Raw genomic sequence first — 19065 nt, 5'->3', positions numbered from 1 at the left:
AACTCAGGTCAGATCTATGTGCAAGGCAAACTCCCTACCAGCTGTGCTATCACTCCAGCCCCAACATTGAGTCTTGAGTGCAAGTGAACTGAAGTCGGTAGATGGAATACGCCACCCCCGCCTCCAAAAGACCCGGGGCCTGAGTTAACGTTATGAAATTGTTGCTGGGAAGAAAGAATCAAGACTTAAGGGGATGGGACTGGATAGCACATCGCGGGTAGGGTCCCTGCCTTGCATGTGTGCAACCCAGGTTCCATCCCTAGCATCCCATAAGGTCCCCAGCACTGCCAAGAGTAATTACTAAGTGCAGTGCCCCCGGCACAGCTGGGTGTGCCCCAAAAGCCTAATCATAATAACAACAACAATAATAATTTTTAAATTTGAGATCTAAAATTAAAGTGGGGATTGGGCACATGAAGCAATATCTGTCACAGGAATAAATCCTTTGCAGCTGACCTGGATTTGGTCTCCTCCCCTGAACCCCTCTTGGAGTGATCCCTGAACACAGAGGTGTAAGCCTGAGCACAACTGTGTAACCACAACTATCCCCCAAGACATAATATCAAAATATGTGGAAGAAGGCCTCACCCTGACCCAGAAGCATGTCCAGAAGCACATCCAAGGGCACAACTAGGGCCTAGAGATTGACCACACTGTTCACAACCATCCCACAGGTTCCCCCAAGCCAGCCAGGAGTTATACCCGAATACAGAGCCAAGAGTCACCCCGGGCACCACCAGATATGGCCCAAAAACCAAAAAAAAAAAATTGTATTTGTGTGTATATATTATATATACAATCAAAAAAATAAAGGAGGAAGAACAGAGATTAGTATTCTGGAATTAGGAAAATAAGTTTGAATAAACAATTATACAAAAAAGTCACACAAATGGCCAACAGACATATGAACATATGCTCTTTATCAGGGAAATGCAAATCAAAACCATACCAAACTACCCCTGAACACTTTTGTTGGGGAAAAGGACACACCAACAGGATTCTGTAGATGGGAATGTCATTGTTGCAGTCGTTTGGTTTAGCCTTGGGGCCAGACCCAGCAGAGTGCTCAGGGCTTACTGCTAGCTCTGGAACCAGGGGTCCCTCCTGGAGGTGTTCAGGGGATCATAGGTGGTGCCTGGGTCAGTTGCATACAAGAGAAGTGCCTTCATCACTCTACTGCCTCTCCAGCCCTGGTACTGCCATTTTGAAAACAACATGTTGCTTCCTCAAGAAGCTAATGGGCCGGAGATGGAGCTCAGGCAGGTGTCTAGCCAGCATGGCCAACACTGGACACAGAGCTTCCCAGCACTGCTGATGTGGTCCCAAACCCCAGAACAAACAACCCTGGACCAGAGGGATAGCTCAAGGCGAGAAAAAATTAAACAGAACTACTGTATGACCTAGCACTTCCACTTATGGATTCATGAATTTCTATTCATTAAAGAATATGGGGCTGGAGCGATAGCACAGCGGGTAGGGCGTTTGCCTTGCATGCGGCCCACCTGGGTTTGATTCCTCCGTCCCTCTCAGAGAGCCTGGCAAGCTACCAAGAGTATCCTGCCTTCACGGCAGAGCCTGGCAAGCTACCAAGAGTATCCTGCCTTCACGGCAGAGCCTGGCAAGCTCCCTGTGGCGTATTTGATACGCCAAAAACAGTAACAAGTCTCACAGTGAAGATGTTACTGGTGCCCACTCGAGCAAATTGATGAACAACAGGAGGACAGTGCTACAGTGCTAAAGAATATGAATCAAACCTAAATACAAAAGTTCTATGCCGCCCATGTTTGCTGCCCTGTTATTTATCACAGCTAAGATATAGGGAAGTCCCAGTGGATAAAGAAGTGATGTGATAGCAGGGAATACTATTCAGCTACACACACACACACACACACACACACACACACACATTTTTTTAAATGAAGTTTTCCCGTTCACAGCAAAACGGAAGGAGCTCGATGGGAATTATGTGAAGAAAAATAAATCCAAAGGAAAAAGACAAGTACGGGATGATTTCTCCCAAGGCTGCAAGATAAGTATGTGAACATGATGAAAAGACAAAATGAAATGAAAAATAGAGCTGGGATGTGTCTCAACAGAAAAGGACATGAGTCCACCAGATTTCCCAGCATCACAGGAAGAGAGAAAGGGAGGATAGGAGGAAGGAAGGAGGGAAGGAAGGAAGAAAGGCAGGAAGGCAGGGAGGGACAGAGGGAGAGAGGGAAGGAATGGAGGAAGAGAGGGAGGGAGGGAGGAAGGGAGGGAGGGAGGGAGAAAGGAAAAAGAAAAGGAAGGAAGGAAGGAAGGAAGGAAGGAAGGAAGGAAGTTAGGCAAGCACCCCAAAGGCCAGTACTGCCATCTCAACCACTCTGCTATGTGAGATGCCCAGTGCCAGAACGGAAGTGTGTACTCCACTAGTACAGAGCTCCAAACCACACAGCCCCTGAGCACAGCTGGATGTGGCCCACAAAAGTCACAACAAAGACATACATGGGGCCAGAGAGACAACACAGGGGTTAAGATACTTGCCTGGCATATGGCTGATCCCGGTTCCCCAGCACCACATAGGGTCTCCTAATCACAGTCTGGGGTCACTCTTGAACAGAGCTAGGAATACCCAGAGCACCAGTGGGTGTGGCCAAGCACACCCATCCCAGACCCATTTGTTGGGAAACAGAGCCTTAGAGAATAAATCCAGTGGTGTTAGCTTAAAAAATAAAAATCAGGCTTTTTCTTTTATTTCGGTTCTGTGATTTGCAACACTCTATGATTCAACAGTCCCCCCCATTCACCAGTCACAGACCCTCCACCACCATCTCAAGTTCCTCTCACAGCCCCCAACCCTTTGACAAATTCAGGGCTGTAGGAGGATTTCTCAGGGATCAGAGGAGTTTCACTTAATTTTTTTTTCCTTTTTGGGTCACATCCGGTGATGTTGGTGGGGGATTACTCCTGGTTCTGCATTCAGGAACTGCTCCTGGCAGTGCTTGGGCGACCATGTGGATGCCGAGGATTGAACCTGTGTCAGGGTCACTTGCGTGCAAGGCAAATGTCTTACTAGTTGTACTATCACTCTGGCCCCTTCATTAATTTTTTTTGCATTTTTTGGGTTTTTTTTTTTCTTTTTGAGTCACACCCAGTGATGCACAGGGGTTACTCCTGGCTTGTGCACTCAGGAATTACTTTTGGCAGTGCTCAGGAGACCATATGGGATGCTGGGAATCGAACCTGGGTCAGCCGCATAAAAGGCAAACATCCTACCTACTGTACTATTGCTCCAGCCCCTGGCCCTTTAATTAATTTTTTAATGATTTTATTGGGGGGCGGAGGAAACTTTTTGAGTCATGCAAGGCAGTGTTCAGCAGGCAATTCTTGGCAAGTACCCCCATGCTGTATTGTGGCTGGAGCAATAGTACAGCAGGTAGGGAGTTTGTCTTGCATGTGACTGACCTGGGTTTGATCCACAACATCATATATGGTTCCCTGAGCACCGCCAGGAGTAATTCCTGAGTGCAGAGCCAGGAGTAACCCCTGAATATCGTTGGGTGTGACGCAAAAAGAGAAAAAAAAAGGAAGTAGTATTTTGGAAGACAGAAGGCACAGTTTGGGATAAACTGGCAGTATTTGACAATCCCTTCCCACCTGGGGGACTGTGCAGTGCCAGGGATCAAATCAGGGTCTGCCACAAACAAGGCAAGCACTCTAACCCATTAGTTACCTTTCAACCTCCACATAAGTTTTTTCTTTTTTCTTTTTTTGGGCCATACTTGCTCAGGACTTATTCTTGGCGAGACTCAGGGTAACCCCAGTTATGGTTCCAGGGATCAAACACCGACTGGCTGTATGCAGAGAAAGCACCCTACCTGCTGTACCATCACTCCAACTCCAGCCCCAACTTAAGTATTTGTAAGAAGGAGAATATCATTATGCTCCTAAGTCAACAACTAACACACAGCAAACAATACCTACCAGGAACCAGGCACTCTTTTTGGTTTGGTTTTTGGTTTTTTTTTTTTTTTTTTTTTTTTTTTTTTGCAGCCACACCTGACAGTGCTCAGGGCTCTGAGCTCAGGGATCACTCCAGCAGGGTGGTATATGTGATATCAAGTTAGCCATATGCAAGATAAGCACCCTACCTACCAAACCGTTGCTTTGGTCCTGTGACAGGTATTTATGAATTGATCTGTTAAATCTATTTTACTGATGAGGAAACCAAGGCTCAGGTAAGTTGAGTAGTTTAGTTGGTGAATCATGCAGTCGCTGAATCATGTAGCTGAGACTCAAACCCAGGTAAAATGGGTGGGGTATGGTTCAGGCCTAGAGAACATGTTTTGTATTATGAGGCCCTGCATTGGAAACTAGCACCACAGGAAAGAAAAGAATTAAACTCAGGTAAACTGACTTCCAAGCCCACACTGACCACCCTCATCCCCTGCAGAATGTCAACTGTGTCTGGGCCTGAGGTAGGCATCTCACCACCTAACCATAGAGGAACCCATTTCTCAAACTAAACATTACTCAGAATCTAACACAATAACAGTTATAAGGTCTGGAGAGATAGGACAGGGCTCAAGGAGCTTGCAGTGCTGACCTGTTTTTGATCTCCAGCACCACATATGGTTCCCCGAGCCCTCAAGGAGTGATCCCTGAGTGCAGAGCCAGGAGTAAGCCCCAAGAATTGTCAGGTGTGTCCACTCCCCACCCCATCACCCCCCCCGAAATGTGATAGTGATTACACATTTTATCAAATACTTTATCCATAGCACTGTATTTATGTGAATATTTATGGTCAGTTGTGTGCAAGGCAACTGCCCTATCTGCTGTACCACTGCTTTGATCCCAAAGCATTTTTTGTTTTGAGGGGCTTGAGGTCACACTCGGTGGTGCTGAGGGATCACTCCTGGTGGGACTCTGGGGACCCTATATGACGCCAGGTATCAAACCCTGATAAGTCAGGTGCAAGGCAAGTGCCTTACCCATTGTACTACTGCTCCATCCCCTACCTCAAAGTACTTTAAATCAATTAATTCATCCAGTTCTCATCAAAATCCCACCAGATAGGCATGAAAACTGAGACTCAGGTAGTTGTTCAGAAGCAACCGGTCTCCAAATGGCGCACAGACACTGAAACCTTTACCTCTTACTTTACAACTTTCATTTGGGGTTCTAGGAGTGGAAGGGGTCAGTGAGGGGGCCTTTTCACTTTTGGTGGTGCTGGGGATCAAAATCTAGGTCTTACATTTGTGAGGTATGTGCTTTACCGGCAAGTCACATCCCCGGCTGGGACAGGAGTTTGGAAACCACTGGCTTTAAAACTCCCCATCTGCCTCTCCTCTGTTTTCCAAAGAGAATGCCAGGCCTAGGAGCAGCGTGAGGAGTAGGTCATAGTGCAGTGTGGAGCGCGGGAACCAGAGCCAAAACTCCAGGCTGGCTCAGGAGTGAATGGGAAGGAAGCCGACAGTCCCCCAAATCAGAAATGGTGGTTCTAAGCAGCGGGGACACCTTGGAACCTATTAGAAATACAGACACACTAAATCCCGGGAGTTCGAATTTGCCTTTTAGGAGGAGTCCCAGGTGATTTGTTTGCATATCAAAGTCTGCAAAGCATGAAGTTAGGCCTGAATCCCAGGGGAAGTTGGCTTAAGCTCCCCTGCTTAACTGACCCTCTGTGGCTCCTGAATTGGTTTTGAGGGGCAGCTGTGAGTTGGTTGATGCTGTTATTTTAAGGAGAACTTGGATATTAAATTACAACCAAGGCCTAGGAGGGAGATTATTGCACAAAGGGAACCCTGGTTGTTCGTATGCAACCAACATCTGCATGGTGGACTGAATGGCAGGCCCAAGAGATTTCTTGTACAGAGGATTTAGAAGCGTTATTGCCACCTCCAGACAGGCTATTATTATGCCACCAAGGGATAGATCTCCTGGCTTTAACTAAATTGGGGTGCACTAAATTGGAAAATAGTTCCTAAGCATGATTGCTGCACAACCACGGATAATATTTATAACATGGGTCTTGGACACTTCAAGGAAACGACTGTGATCTGGGATTTTTCGGAAGCATTTTTTAAGGGCCCCAACAGTCCTCTCTCCCAACAAGATGAAGAATAGAAGGCATTAGCCTGACAGAATCTGTACCATTATGCTGTCTTTCAAATTGGAATGCACTGTAGCATAAACACCAACTGGAATCTAGCTGCTCTGTTGTAACAAGTTGGGATTTGCTATAGAAACAAATGGGCAAGTCAGCTGAGGGTGTGCTCTCAACTGCCACAGGACCTCGAAGGGTATCCTACCGTGCCAGCCGCGCCTGTGGACAAGGCCAGAGGGACACCTATGCAAAGGGAAATTCTGCAGAAGCCACACTGTTATAAAGGCAATGCTTGTGCAATGCACTGCTACAGGCATAAGGACACAACCATCTGATATGAAGGCTAGATGGGCCAACCACGAGCCTGGGCTCAGGACAAGCAGCCTCTCCGAGCATGAAGTGGACAGGGTGGTCTTGTTTTTGGTTTTGGTGCCACACCCAGCTGTTCTCAGGGCACACTTCTGGCCCTGTGCTCAGGGTTCACTCCTGGTAGAACTCCAGGGACCAGATGCACTGCTGGGGAGTCACAGGTTGGCTGCAAACGGTTTACCCACTGTCTTATAGCTCAGCCCTAAGGCGGTCATGATATCTCACCTTACAGTGGAGGAAAGGGTTCCAAGAAATTCAGGGAGCCCCACAAGTTACTCTGGCCTAGCACAGAGCAGATGAAGATGGAAGCTGACTTCTGCCTCCATCCTGCACTTCCTTGCCTACATATGGAAGTAGGAGCAAGAAAACTTGCCAAGGCGTATTCTACCTATTCAAATCTCAAATACTTGGGACCATGGAAAGAGCTCAAAGAGCTGAAGCCATATTTTGCCTGAAGGAGCCCTGGGTTAAATCTGGGAAACCATATGGTCCCCCAGCACTGGTCTGAGCAGTAAGTACATCCCCCACCCCACCCCAGTATGGTCATGCTGGATGAGAGCCCTGGATGCACCTGAATGTGGCCCTAAAACAAAAACAAACAAGTAAAAACAATGAAAAACTAACCTCAAGTATTTTGATGCAGAAGTTTAAGGATCGATGGGTCAGAAAGATAGTAGCAGGTAAGGCACTTGGCCTTGTATGCGGCTAATGCTGGTTGGATCTCTTATACCACATATGGTCCCAAGCCGGGAATGATACCTGAGTGTAGCCCCAAGCCCCTTTCCCCACTAAAAATAAGAACTGGATTTAAAAAAAAAAATCTTAATTCATTTTTGTTTTTTGGGCCACACCCACCTGTGTTCAGGTCTTACTCCTGGGAGGCTTGGTAACCATGTGGAGTGCCAGGGGTTGAACTGGTTCTGTCAATGTGCAAGGCAAATGCCCTACCAGCTGTACTATCTCTCCACTCCACCCCCATCCCCAGTCTTAAGTGATCCTAGGTATCTGGAATTTGGGCAAATTTAAAACCAAAATCATAATTTACATTTAAATAAAAAATGTAATTATGGAATTTTTGTTCGGCTTCATAAGAGGCCAGAGGTTTTGTTTCTCACTTCTTAGAGGATATCCAAGGCTTTGTGGGGAGGCCTCAGAATCCATCCAAATCACATTCCTGGCTAACCTATTCACCACCTTTGTGGTCTTCCTCGATTTCCCATCCTACCCTCGCCCCAGGGAGATGTGCCTGTGCTCCCGTCTTCAGACTCATAAGCATGCTAGTCTTTTCCTGATAGAAAGGGGTTCATCTTTGCGGACTGAGACAATTCTGAAGCTCAGGGAGTAGCATGGGGGAAACCAAGACATAGCTAATGCACCTGGCACGTGGCCACTTTGTGCCAGAGCCGGCCGCCCCCCTCCCCCAACACCTCCCGGTTATCCAATTCAAAGCCCTTCCTCAACCAAAGCCCTCGCGAGGACGCAAATCCCGATTGGGGGGCGGGGAGGGGCTCACCCTACAGCCTGCCGGTCGAGGTCCGGGGGCAGGGGTAATGTTGGGGTGGGGGGAAAACCTCTGCCGGCAGCGGCGCGGAGCGACCCCTCGCCCCGTGCCCAGCCTACACGAGCGTCTTGGGATGAGGAAGAGGGCAGGGGGACACTGTGCGTGGACGTGACAGCGGACCGCGCCGGGGCCGTGAGCGTCCCAGGAGGGCCGGGGGAGGGGCGCCAGGCCGCTCCGTCCAGCCGGGCGCCAACTCCTCCCGGGCGGGCGGTCGGGCGGGCACCCACCGACCGCGGGCACACAAAGCCTGCTCGGCGCGCTCGGCGCTCGGCTCCCCAGGCCTGGGTGTCCGCGCGCCGCCAGGCGGCTCCAGGTTGGGCGTCGGGCAGTGGCAGGCGCGGGGCGTCAAGCAGCTGCGCGCATCAAACCGCCGCGGGAGGGAGCGCGCAGGGGGAGGAGGAGGAGGAGGAGGAGGAGTGGGGAAGGGAGGAGGGATCCGGGAGGAGGAGGAGGAGTGGGGACCAGGCGGGGGGTGGAGGAAGAGGCCTCGCGCCGAGGAGGGAGCAATTGAATTTCAAACACAAACAAGCGCACGAGCGCGCACCCACCGCGCCACCGCCTCGTCCCGGATCGCCGGCCGCCCCGTCCGTGCGGCGCGCGCGGCCCGAGACGCCGTGGCCGCGCCGGAGCTCGGGCCGGGGGCCGCCATCGAGGCGGGGGCCGCGCGCGGGCCGGAGCGGAGCGGCAGCGCCGCCACCGCCGCACGCGCAAACTTGGGCTCGCGCTTGCCGGCCCGGCGCGGAGCCCGGGGCGCCCGGAGTCCCGCCATGTCGCGGTCCAACCGGCAGAAGGAGTACAAATGCGGGGACCTGGTGTTCGCCAAGATGAAGGGCTACCCGCACTGGCCGGCCCGGGTAAGCTGCGCGGAGGCCCGCCGCCCCCCGATCTCCCCTTGGGTCCCGGGGTTGCATAACACGCGGGAAGGCACGAGCGCCCCGCGCGGAAGGGGTGGGGTGGGGGCGGCGGGGCGGGCAGCCGGGTCCGCGCCTCTCTCGCCGCCGAGCGCCTTCGAGCCCACCCGCCGCTTATGGAATGGTGGGGGGCGAGGGGCAGGGGCTGGGTGGGGGGCGGCGGCGGCGCCGAGAGGCGTGTGCGCGGCGTGGGGAGCCCGGGGCGCCGGTCACTGCCGGCTCGGGGCTCCGCGTGCTCAGGTCCGCCCCCCCTCCCCAGCCCCCACGGTCCCCGGGGCCCGGGCGCGCTGCCGGGGTCTGGGCCGGGCGCGTGGCTCCGCCCACTCACCCCCCACCCTCTTAGAGACCTCGGAATTATTCCCTGATCTTGGCTGCCACTTTCAATCCTTCCTCCCGGATTAAATGCTTATCCGGTCCAGGAAGGGGAGAGATGGAAGCGGAGTCGGAGTCTCCAAAAAACTTCGGGGCGCCTGAAGTTGGGAGGGTCAAGGAATGGTTGGGGCGGCGGAAGCGGCATCTACCTGGCTCGGGAATGAGCCGCCAGGGCCCTTTGCTCTCCCGCCCCCCTCCCCCCAACTCCCCCCTAGGAATTCTCCATATGCTGCCAGTTGAAATTGGGGTTGGAGACGCGGAGGACCCGTGCACGGTTTGGGCGGATCAGTCGAGACTGCCCCTTAGTTGTACGCTTGCGGAGCCTGAGTTTTCCTTCCTCACCCTCCCCCCACGCACCAGCCTCTCCCGCCAGAACGGGCCCCTGTGCCATGTGGTCGGCTCAGCCCACCTGCGTGCAATACCCCCTTTCCCTGCACCTGGCCAGGTGGGAGGGTGGGGCCCCCAAGGCTAGTCTGATGTGCTCTGCACGTTTCCCCTGCAAGGACCGAGACCGTCTGGGAGGGAGGAAGGGTGACTGGCGACTTCCCGGGCCTGAGTGGAGGTGGTGGAGAGAGGCCCCCAGGTTATTAGGGGCAACCGGGGCGGTCCCTTCGTGGAGAACTGCTTTGGAGGGAATGCAGGACAGCTAGGCGGGAGGGGACTTCTGGGTGGGGAGGCCAAATGCAGGGCTGTGGCTTTGGCTTACTCTTCCCAACAGCCTGTGTCTCTTCATCTGACCTGAAACCCTGCCAGGCCCGTAGAGCAGGCCCCAGGCCCCTGGCTGCTGTGCTGAGTTACGGGCCAACTTTGGGGCCACTCTGGAAAACACCCAAGTGCCCCTTCCTCCCTCAGCGCGCTCCTGAGGAATGTTCCCAGTCCCATATGCCTTGCACTCCCAGGGATTTCTCTCAGACTTCTAGCAGCCTGGCTTCTGGAGTTGGGGTGAAGTATAGATAAGTGGGCTTGCCTTTGGGGTCAGCATGAGGCGGATGCCACAGCGCGGGGGGGGGGGGGGGACACGTGTGTGGTGGGTGGGCTGGGGAGCACGTGTGTGGTCGAGTGTGTGGATGGCTTGTGAGCGCCCATGTACTTTAGCCTGCACCTTTGATCCAACTGGCTTCTTGAACCAGATGCCAAGGCCCTGGTGGTCAGGACAAGAACTGAACCCAGGTCTCCCTCTCCTCCTACCTTCTGGGGAGGGGACAAAGTCCAGCACCAGAGCCAGACCCTGGAGAGGGGGCACTGCTGGAATGTGGGCTGCGGGGAACTGCATCTGGATCAGGGAAGAGAGGAAAGGGCATGGGGCAGAAGGGTTCTTAGTGGCCCCTGAAAGGAAGCACCTCTTGTTTCTTGGGGGCCTTTGGAGTTGGGGTGAACAGGAGCTGGAGCCACTATTCGTTTCTTCTCTTGCCAGGGCCTCTGGGATGGGGGTGACACAGAGACCTTGTCTTTTGCTCTCTGGATGCCTGGACCTAGTAGATAAAAGTTAGGGTTGGGGGATGGGGATCCTACCAGATCCCCCCAAGTGATAGGGTCCCTCCCCTAGCCTGCCTATGGCCTGTTGATTGTGATTGTTGGAGGCGGGAGGGGTCACCCCCAGTGCTGCTGTCTTCTAGATACCGTCCTCTCCAAGGCCAAAACACAGACAGATGTGCCTCCTGTTCCTGGATGCTGAGCTTGAGTGGCCGGGTGGGGGTGGGAGTGGGGGTGGGGGTGGGGGAGGGCAGCTGCCTGGCCTAACAGGCCACTGGGATCTGGGCCTGGCCTTCCTCAGACCTGCCTCCCGGAGTCTGCCCTGCCCGGCCCTCAGACCACGTGGTATGCAAAGATGGGGTGACTCCATCTTAACCTTCTGCCCCTCGTCCTGCGGCCTGACTTCTTGGGGGATCTCCAAGCACTTCACGATTATTAATCTCCAAGAATCAGGGATTCCCCCCGCCCCCATTCCCCCAGGTTCCTTCCTTCTTTCTCCACTTCCTGTTTCATGGTCCCAGAAAACCTGAGCTTCCCGGGGCCTCACCCATCTTTCCTCCTTCAGTCCCTCCCCTTCTCTCCTGCCTCTCCCGCTCGCCACACTTTTCAAGCCCCAACTACCTCCTGTCCCAGATATTCCGGTTCCTGGGTCAGATCGGGCGGGCCTGAGCCTACATGTGCCAGGCAGAGCCCAGGCTGGCTGAGAGGTTGGGCCCTGCTGCCTCCCTTAGCCCTGGGCAGCCACCCCCATGCTGGGCCTGGGTTTGATTTCAGTCTCGGGAAGAGGGGAAGCTCCCTTCTGGGACTGTCCATGGGCACTGAGAGGGCCAAGGTCCGGGTGGAAGTGGATGTGTCTGGGAGGTGTGTAACTTGCATGGGTTCCTGGGGATGGCTGAGAGTGAGCAGAGTCCCTCCATGGACTGGTAAAGGGGTGCATGGGGTCCCCAGCACTCAGTTGGCTCCGCCCTGCCCCACTTAGCCTTGACTCACTTGTTCTGAGTCACAGCCTGGATATAAAGGCACCGCCTGGGAGGCAAATGTCTGTATTGGGGGTGCAGGCATCCCCTGACACCTCGTGTCCACTCCCTGGAGGGAGAACCACCCTTCGCTTCCAGATGCAAGGAAAACGCTTCCCCTGAAGCCAGGAGGACAGGAGGGCCTGACTTCTTTTGGGGGCAGGGGGCTAGAAACCCATTCAGTGGAGAGAGTACCCCTCACCTGCCCTTCTCCCCCGGGGGCACGAACTCAAGGTGCGGGTGGGAGGTGCCCCTCTGCCGGCCGCCCACCCCGTGCTCGGCTGGGAGTCGGCTCAGGCGTATCTGGTGTGGCTCGGTCTGTCTATTTTTAATTCCCATCCAGCCTTTGTTTCTCACCCACCCGGGAGGCTGGGCAGCTGGCGGCCTCCTGGGTCCCTCTGTCACATCTTTCAGCTCCCTCTCTTCTGGCTGGCTTTGATTCCGGGGAGAACTTCGCGGGCTCCTGGGGCTGACCCCTCCCCCCACCCACCCTCTGGTCCCTGGCCGGGACCCGGGTGTCTGTGCCACAGCCGCACCCCCGTCTCCGCCCCCCACCCCACCCCCACCCCAGCCAGCCTACATTTTCTGCAGCTCTTCTGTGCTCAGGTGCAGGCACTGCGGATGCCCAGCCCCAAGCTGCCCGCTGGGGCCCCTTTGATCCCCACCCCACCCGCTGTTCCCAGTGCTTGGAAATCCTGGGAGAAGCGACCTAGGGACGGGCTTGGCTATTATTGTCCCTGCCTGTCTCCCGAGGTCCCTAAGCCCCAGAGACTCATTTTGTTTTTTGCCTCCCCCTGGGGCTGGTAACCGGACCCAGGTGTCCTGGCGCCACTGGCTCCTCCCCCCCACCCCCCCCACCCCGGCCCCGGCCCTTCCAGCCCTCCATGTGGTTTCAGGCCCTGCCGGGCCCCAGGTGCCAACTCCTGACTTGGGGGTGGGGTGTGTGTGTGACTGTCCCCTCCTCCCCAATCTGAGCGAGAGAGGGAGCGAGCGCGCGCCTGGGGGGAGGGGTGGTCACATTCCTGGTTGCTGAGTGGCCCCGGGGGCGGGGTTGGGTTGCCATGACGATGGAGATCCTGTTGTGGGGGGGGGAACCGCGTGCCTTTCCCACCCCCTGCGCTCACACCCCAACTTCGCCTCCTTTCGGGGAGGACCCAGTTGGTGCTGGATCTTGCTGGGGGAGGGGTTGGACCTCTGTCCCCAGAGGCCACTGGGCACCGGGTGAGGTGGCCCGGAGCCTGAGGACTGACGGTCTGGTGGGGCAGGATGCCTCTGGGCCCGGGGGTGGGGGGGTGGGGCCCGGACCCCGCCCTCCGCTGGGTGTGTCTCGGCCGGTTTGGGTGCACCCGACTCCCAGCCAGGCCCTCGGTCCCCGTCCGCACCCCGCCCGGGAATCGCTGCCCTGGCCGGCCTCTCTAGCTGCGTCGGGGGCCCCAGTCAACATGGCCACCTGGCCTCTGTCCGGCGGGAAGCCTGGCCACCGGGGCTGCTGCAGGGGCTGCTGGGAGTTGTAGTTCGCCGCCGCCGCCGCCACCCTTCCCCCAGCCCAGCCTGCCCGCAGCTTCCAGGGCCTGCCCAGGCCACTGCGTTCTCATTTCCCTGACCTCACTCACAGCCCTGCACTACCCCACCCCGGCAGGCCTCTCTCACACGCTCACACATACACACACACACAGACACACACTCACAGCCCCCCCCCGCCCCCAGAACTGGCATAAAGGATCGTCCAGTCCAGAGATGGGGCCCATGACCCCGCCAGCACGGATTTGCCTTGTCATTTGGGGTGGCCTCACTTCTCTGAACCTCTGTATCCTCCTCTGTCGAGTTAAATGAGGTTTGGCTCCGGCAGGGGGCTTCCGTAGTGTTGTGCAGCGGCCTCGGGGAGGGGGCTTGTGGAATAAAGCAGCCCCTTGGTTTTGCCCGCTCTGCTTCCACCAAAGCAGCAAGCAGGTTACTCTGCCCCAGTCTGGCCTTCCCCCTCTGGGGTACTCTGGCCTGCACTGCAGATACGCGCACCGACCGGGTCTCTGCCTGTGGGCAGGCGGCAGCGGTTCCAGGTCAACCACAGATGCCTTTGCCCGGTGCTGAGATGAGGAGCTGTAAAACTGGAATCACGGGGACACTGAGGACTGGGGGCTAGAGCTTCATCGGGGAGGCTAGCAAGTTGGGAGAGATGGAGACGCTCTCTGGAGGAAGTGACAGGCAGGTGGCTTGGATGATGGTGGGGGAGGGAGTTGGCGTTATTAATTAATGGGGTGACGGAGCTGAGCCTGAGCAGAAGGACCAGTTCTGGAAGAGGAGAGTATCGCAGTCATTTGATTCTTAAAACCTGGGCTTGAATCCTCTGGTTCTCTCCACTTTACAGATGAGGAAAATGAGGCCAGAGAGAGGATCAGTGAGTCATACAAAGTCATGTGGATGCTGGTGGAAGTGTTGGGAATCATCCCTAACATCACATGGGGGAGATAGGCCCTGGAAAAGGGACTGGGGAATGCCCAGTAAAGTACCTACCTCCCTTTCACCTGGCCAACCTGGGATTGATCCCCAGCCCCACATGTTTCCCCCAGCCTGCCAGTGAGCAGTTGGCTGTGACCCAGCCCTTCCCCCACCCCCCCTCAAAAAAAAATCACGTGGTCTGCTCCTGTTTTTCTTCAGCTGCTGTATTGTGTGGTCTGGGAATGATGTTATACATTATCTAAATGGCTCTTAGCAGAAAAATGGCTCTTACCCCTGGGGGCCAGAGCAGTAGTACAGTGGGTAGGGCTTTTGCCTTACGCCTAGTTTAGCCAGGTTTGATCTCCCCATCCCATATGGTTCCCCTGAGCAGAGTTGTAATTCCTGAGCACAAAGCAAGGAGTAACCAGGAGTAACCCTTGAGCATCGCAGGGGTGGGGAATCTTTTTGGTATTTTGAGAACTTTTAAGCAAGAGGATAAAGTACTTAGGACAGTACATTTTGTTTGTTTTGTTGGTGTTTATTTATTTGGTTCTTTTAGGCCACACACTGACATGCCCCCGGGTTACTCTTGGCTCTGCACTTAGGAATTACTCCTGGGCGTGTTCTGGTGTTCTACATGAAACCTCAAACCCCATCATACCCATGTGCAAGGGAAGCACATTGCCTGTTGTACTATCTCTGGGCCCCAATTCATACTGGTTTTTGATAAGGGGGTCACACCTTTCATTTGGGGCCACACCCAGTGTGTGCTGCTGCCTCTGGGTTTGGGTAATACATGCCTTGCAGGGGGGGGTGGCGGGGGTGAAGATGAGTACCTTCCTTCTGGCGATTCTCCAGCACCATGGTGGTGTAGAGTAGATTGTCCTTGTGGAGTAGATTGTTGATAGGTACATGCTTAATTTTGTTTGGGGCCACACCCAGCAGTGCCTGGGTGCTCCTCCTGGGGAGGGGGGCTTACTGGTGATATGGTAGTGGTGGCTATGTTGGTGAAGGCGAGTAGAGGGGCCAGGAGGACTAGCACAGGAACTCATTTGAATCCCTTGTACCCCATATGCACATCAGGCCAGCAGGGCCACAGAGGCAGTTTCTGACTCCACCACAGCCCCAGAAAGGGTACCCTACCCACAGGGAGCACCGTGATTTGAGTGTTTGCTTTTGGGACCACACCCAGCTGTGGCTCAGGGCTTATTCCTGCCTCTGGGTTCAGAGATCACTCCTGCTGGGGTTCAGGGGGCTCTGAGATTCAAACCCAGGTCAGCCGTGTGTAAGGCAAGCACTCTACCCACTTGGACTATCACTCTGGCCCCGTGCACGCAGTTTAAGAACCTGTATGTGTGCTGTGGCCAGGAGAGGAGTGCCTGGCAGGCCCAAGTGTCCTCGTAGCTGTGGCCACGTCTGTCTTCTCCCATGTCGCAGATACAGAGCAGCAGTATCTACAAGAAAGGGACCCGGGGACCAAAGAGAGTGTTTCTCCTCCCCCATCCCACCCCCTTTGCGCTAGCATCTGTGCATGGTGGGGGGGGGTGGGAGGGGGCTCCAGGGTTTGCAGCGAGCATGTGGTCTGACTTGGTGTGAGGTGAGTGTCCCACCCATGGGGCCGCTGGCCTGATGGCCTAGACAGCATAGACGCTGTGGGAGCTCATGTCTTTTGTTTCCCACTTAGATTGATGAGATGCCGGAGGCCGCAGTGAAGTCAACCGCTAACAAGTACCAAGTCTTTTTCTTTGGGACCCATGAAACGTGAGTGAGGAGCCCGGGTGGGGCTGGGCAGGGCGGAGCACTGTGGCAGGGAGAGCCGGGGTGGGGGACTGTCGTGAGGGGCTGGAGAGCAAGGGCCTCCCATCTCTTGGCCAGGGCGTTCCTGGGCCCCAAAGACCTCTTCCCGTATGAGGAATCCAAGGAGAAGTTCGGCAAGCCCAACAAGAGGAAAGGGTTCAGCGAGGGTCTGTGGGAAATCGAGAACAACCCGACGGTCAAGGCTTCCGGCTACCAGGTGAGCTGCCAGCTGCCCCCAGAGAGCCCCTGGAAGCAGGGGTGCCCTGGGCTCCACGAGCCCCCACACCCCCACACACATAGCTCGTCTTTGGGAATGGGCTGTGCCAGGCCAGCATTGGTCAGAGGAGGCACTGGGGGGGCTAGGTAGGTGGACGATGGGGTGAGGGGGGTGTGCAGAGCAGGATGGCAGCGGTAAGTGGGGAGTAGTTGGGCTGGGCCGCGGGAGGCACGCGCGGGCCTTGACTCCTTCCCACAGAGGCTCCCAGGGGAAGTGCTTGTGCGCTGGGCAGGACGGGGCGGGGGGAGGGGCGGCGGGCAGCGCGGGACAGGGTCCCAGCTCCCCCTGGGAGAAGTTGACCCGAGGTTTTGCCTCCTGCTCCAGCCCTCCCCCGTCCTGCACAGAGCCCTGCCTGCCCGGCCAGTGGGTTTCCCCGGGGGCTAACCCGACAGAGGTGGGTCTCCTGAGACTGGGCACGGGCGGGGGTGGGGGCAGGAGGGTGAAGGAAGGAGCGAAGGGCTGTGGGGGGTGAGCCGTGGGGGACCCCCCCCCCACGGGTGCCACTCAGCCACGCCTCTCCACCACAGTCCTCCCAGAAAAAGCGCCTGGTGACGCAGCCCGAGCCCGAACCCGAGGCCCAGGAGGGGGATGGCGACAAGAAGGGCAATGCGGAGGGCAGCAGTGACGAGGAGGGGAAGCTGGTCATCGATGAGCCCACCAAGGAGAAGAACGAGAAGGGGGCGCTGAAGCGGAGAGTGGGGGACCTGCTGGAGGTGAGTGCCGCCTGCCCGCCCAGGGCCCGGGGCGTTCAGCTGGCGGGAGGCCTGGGCGACATGGGGGGTGTGCTCAATCGCTGTTTGCTGCTGCCTAGGACTCCCCCAAACGTCCCAAGGAGGCAGCCGAGCCAGAAGGGGAGAAGGAGGTGGGCGCGGTGGAGGTGGAGAGGCCAGTCCCCTCCGAGCCGGAGAAGAACAGCACAGCTGCCACCGAGCCTGGCTCTGGCCGGGGCCCTTCTCAGGAGGATGAGGAGGACGACGAGGAGGACGACGACGACGAGGAGGTGGGGGCGACGACCAAGGAAGAGGCCGAGGCCCCCGGCATGAGAGATCATGAGAGGTGAGCGGAGGCCGGCCACCGAGGAGAGGAGGAGGGCCTGCAGGGGGACTCGGCCAGACCAGGGCCGCGCCATTAACCCTTCTCCCCTCCACTCCTCCCCCGCAGCCTGTAGCCACCAATGTTTCAAGAGGAGCCCCCGCCCCGTTCCTGCTGCTGTCTGGGTGCTACTGGGGAAACTGGCCATGGCCTGCAAACTGGGAAACCCCTTCCCCCCTCCCCCAACTCGCTTCCCTCTTCCACTCACTGTCCCTGCTCTAAGCCCAGCCCCCGGAGATTGTTCAGGAAGGGGCAGGCCACCTGGACCCCACCTCTGTGTCTCCACACCTCTGTGCTCTGTCTGGGTCCAAGCCATGTCTTCTGCTCCTGGGGTGACAGGAGGCCTTTTGTCCTTTCCCTCCAGAGCCATCTGCCAGGGTCTTCCTGGTACCAGTGGTTCTGCCTCTGGGCTAGGGCACCCCTTGCCCTTTCCCCCAAGTATTCAGAACCTCTCAGTTGATGGGGAGGGGGGTTCCAAGTTGAGAGGAAGGGGTAGAGGCGAGAGAGGTGCTCTTCAGACTGGGGCAGGGTGATGTCTGGAGCTCCTGTCCAGTCCCCCTATACCAGTTGGCCCTGCTGCCTGGATTCAGGGGTAACCGGACAGCTTTGGGGAGCTGGGGGGCTCCCTGATGATTGACGATTGGCAATATCCATTCTCCTGTTTTGTGGGTCCCAGAGTTTCTGGGAGTTGTAATTGATTATCAAAAGATTCCAGGGGATTCCAAACTGCTTGAGCTTTGGATCCTGGTCAGGACACTTGGCTGCACCCACCTTGGGTGGGGAGTGTGGAAAAGCATCTGTCCTCCTCTAAATCTCAGGCCAGAGGGGGGCACCCTGCTCGGGGAGACCCCTGGCCCCCCTGTTTCCCCTCCCTCACAGTACTCAAGGCCAGCCTACAGTCCCATATCACCCAGACATAAAGGAAAAAAAACACATTTTTTAGGAAATGTTTTTAATAAAAGAAAACTACAAAAAAGAAAAAAAAAAAGAAAGAATCCCCCCAACTCCTCTCTGTGTCCTCCCATGACGTTCTTTTTCCCCTCACTCTCGCCCCATTCCTGGGGTGTACTTGGAGGCTCCCCTTCTCCTTGGGGCTCGATGGCTTTTCCTTTTGTAGTGGGGGCTTTTGTGTTGCTTCCAGTGACATTTCCCATTCACGTCCCCCACCAGTCCCCTCAGCTTTGTCATCAGATGTGATTGTCACTCACTGAGAGGACAGGGGAAATAACGCAGACCCTCCCCCACTTTTGGCGGTTCCCGCGCCCTTCATCTCGTCTCACCCCTGTTCCCTCCCCTTGGGCTCTGATGAAAAATTGCTGACTGTAGCTTTGGAAGTGTAGCTCTGAAAACTGTAGACGATTTCAGTTCTAGGGAAATAAAAACCTGTTGATTACTACCTTGGATGCTGACTGATTATTGGGGGAGGAATCACTGTCCTCCCATTGTTCATCGATTTTCTCGAGCAGGCCCAGTAACTACTCCATCGTGAGACTTGTTACTGTGTCTGGCATATCGAATACGTCACGGGGAGCTTCCCAGGCTCTGCCGTGCGGGCGAGATACTCTCGGTAGCTTGCTGGGCTCTCTGAAGGGGCGGAGGAATCGAACTCGGGTCGGCCGTGTTGGCTGCGTGCAAGGCAAATGCCCTACTGCTGTGCTATTGCTCCAGCGAGG

At 55.9% G+C, this 19065-nt stretch overlaps 1 protein-coding gene across 1 annotated transcript; it reads left to right on the top strand.

Moving 5' to 3' along the window:
* Window positions 1–8490: 8490 nt before the first annotated feature.
* On the top strand, window positions 8491–18788 carry HDGF (heparin binding growth factor). The gene is made up of 6 exons (XM_056122848.1): window positions 8491–8872; window positions 15911–15987; window positions 16102–16240; window positions 16828–17013; window positions 17112–17356; window positions 17462–18788. The coding sequence occupies exons 1-6, from the start codon at window positions 8786–8788 to the stop codon at window positions 17466–17468; spliced, it is 741 nt and encodes a 246-aa protein (XP_055978823.1). The 5' UTR covers window positions 8491–8785; the 3' UTR covers window positions 17469–18788.
* Window positions 18789–19065: the final 277 nt, after the last annotated feature.

Source organism: Sorex fumeus, unplaced genomic scaffold (genome assembly GCF_029834395.1).
Source record: "Sorex fumeus unplaced genomic scaffold, SorFum_2.1 ptg000047l, whole genome shotgun sequence".
NCBI lineage: Eukaryota > Metazoa > Chordata > Mammalia > Eulipotyphla > Soricidae > Sorex > Sorex fumeus.
This window is presented reverse-complemented; position numbering and strand designations above follow the sequence as displayed.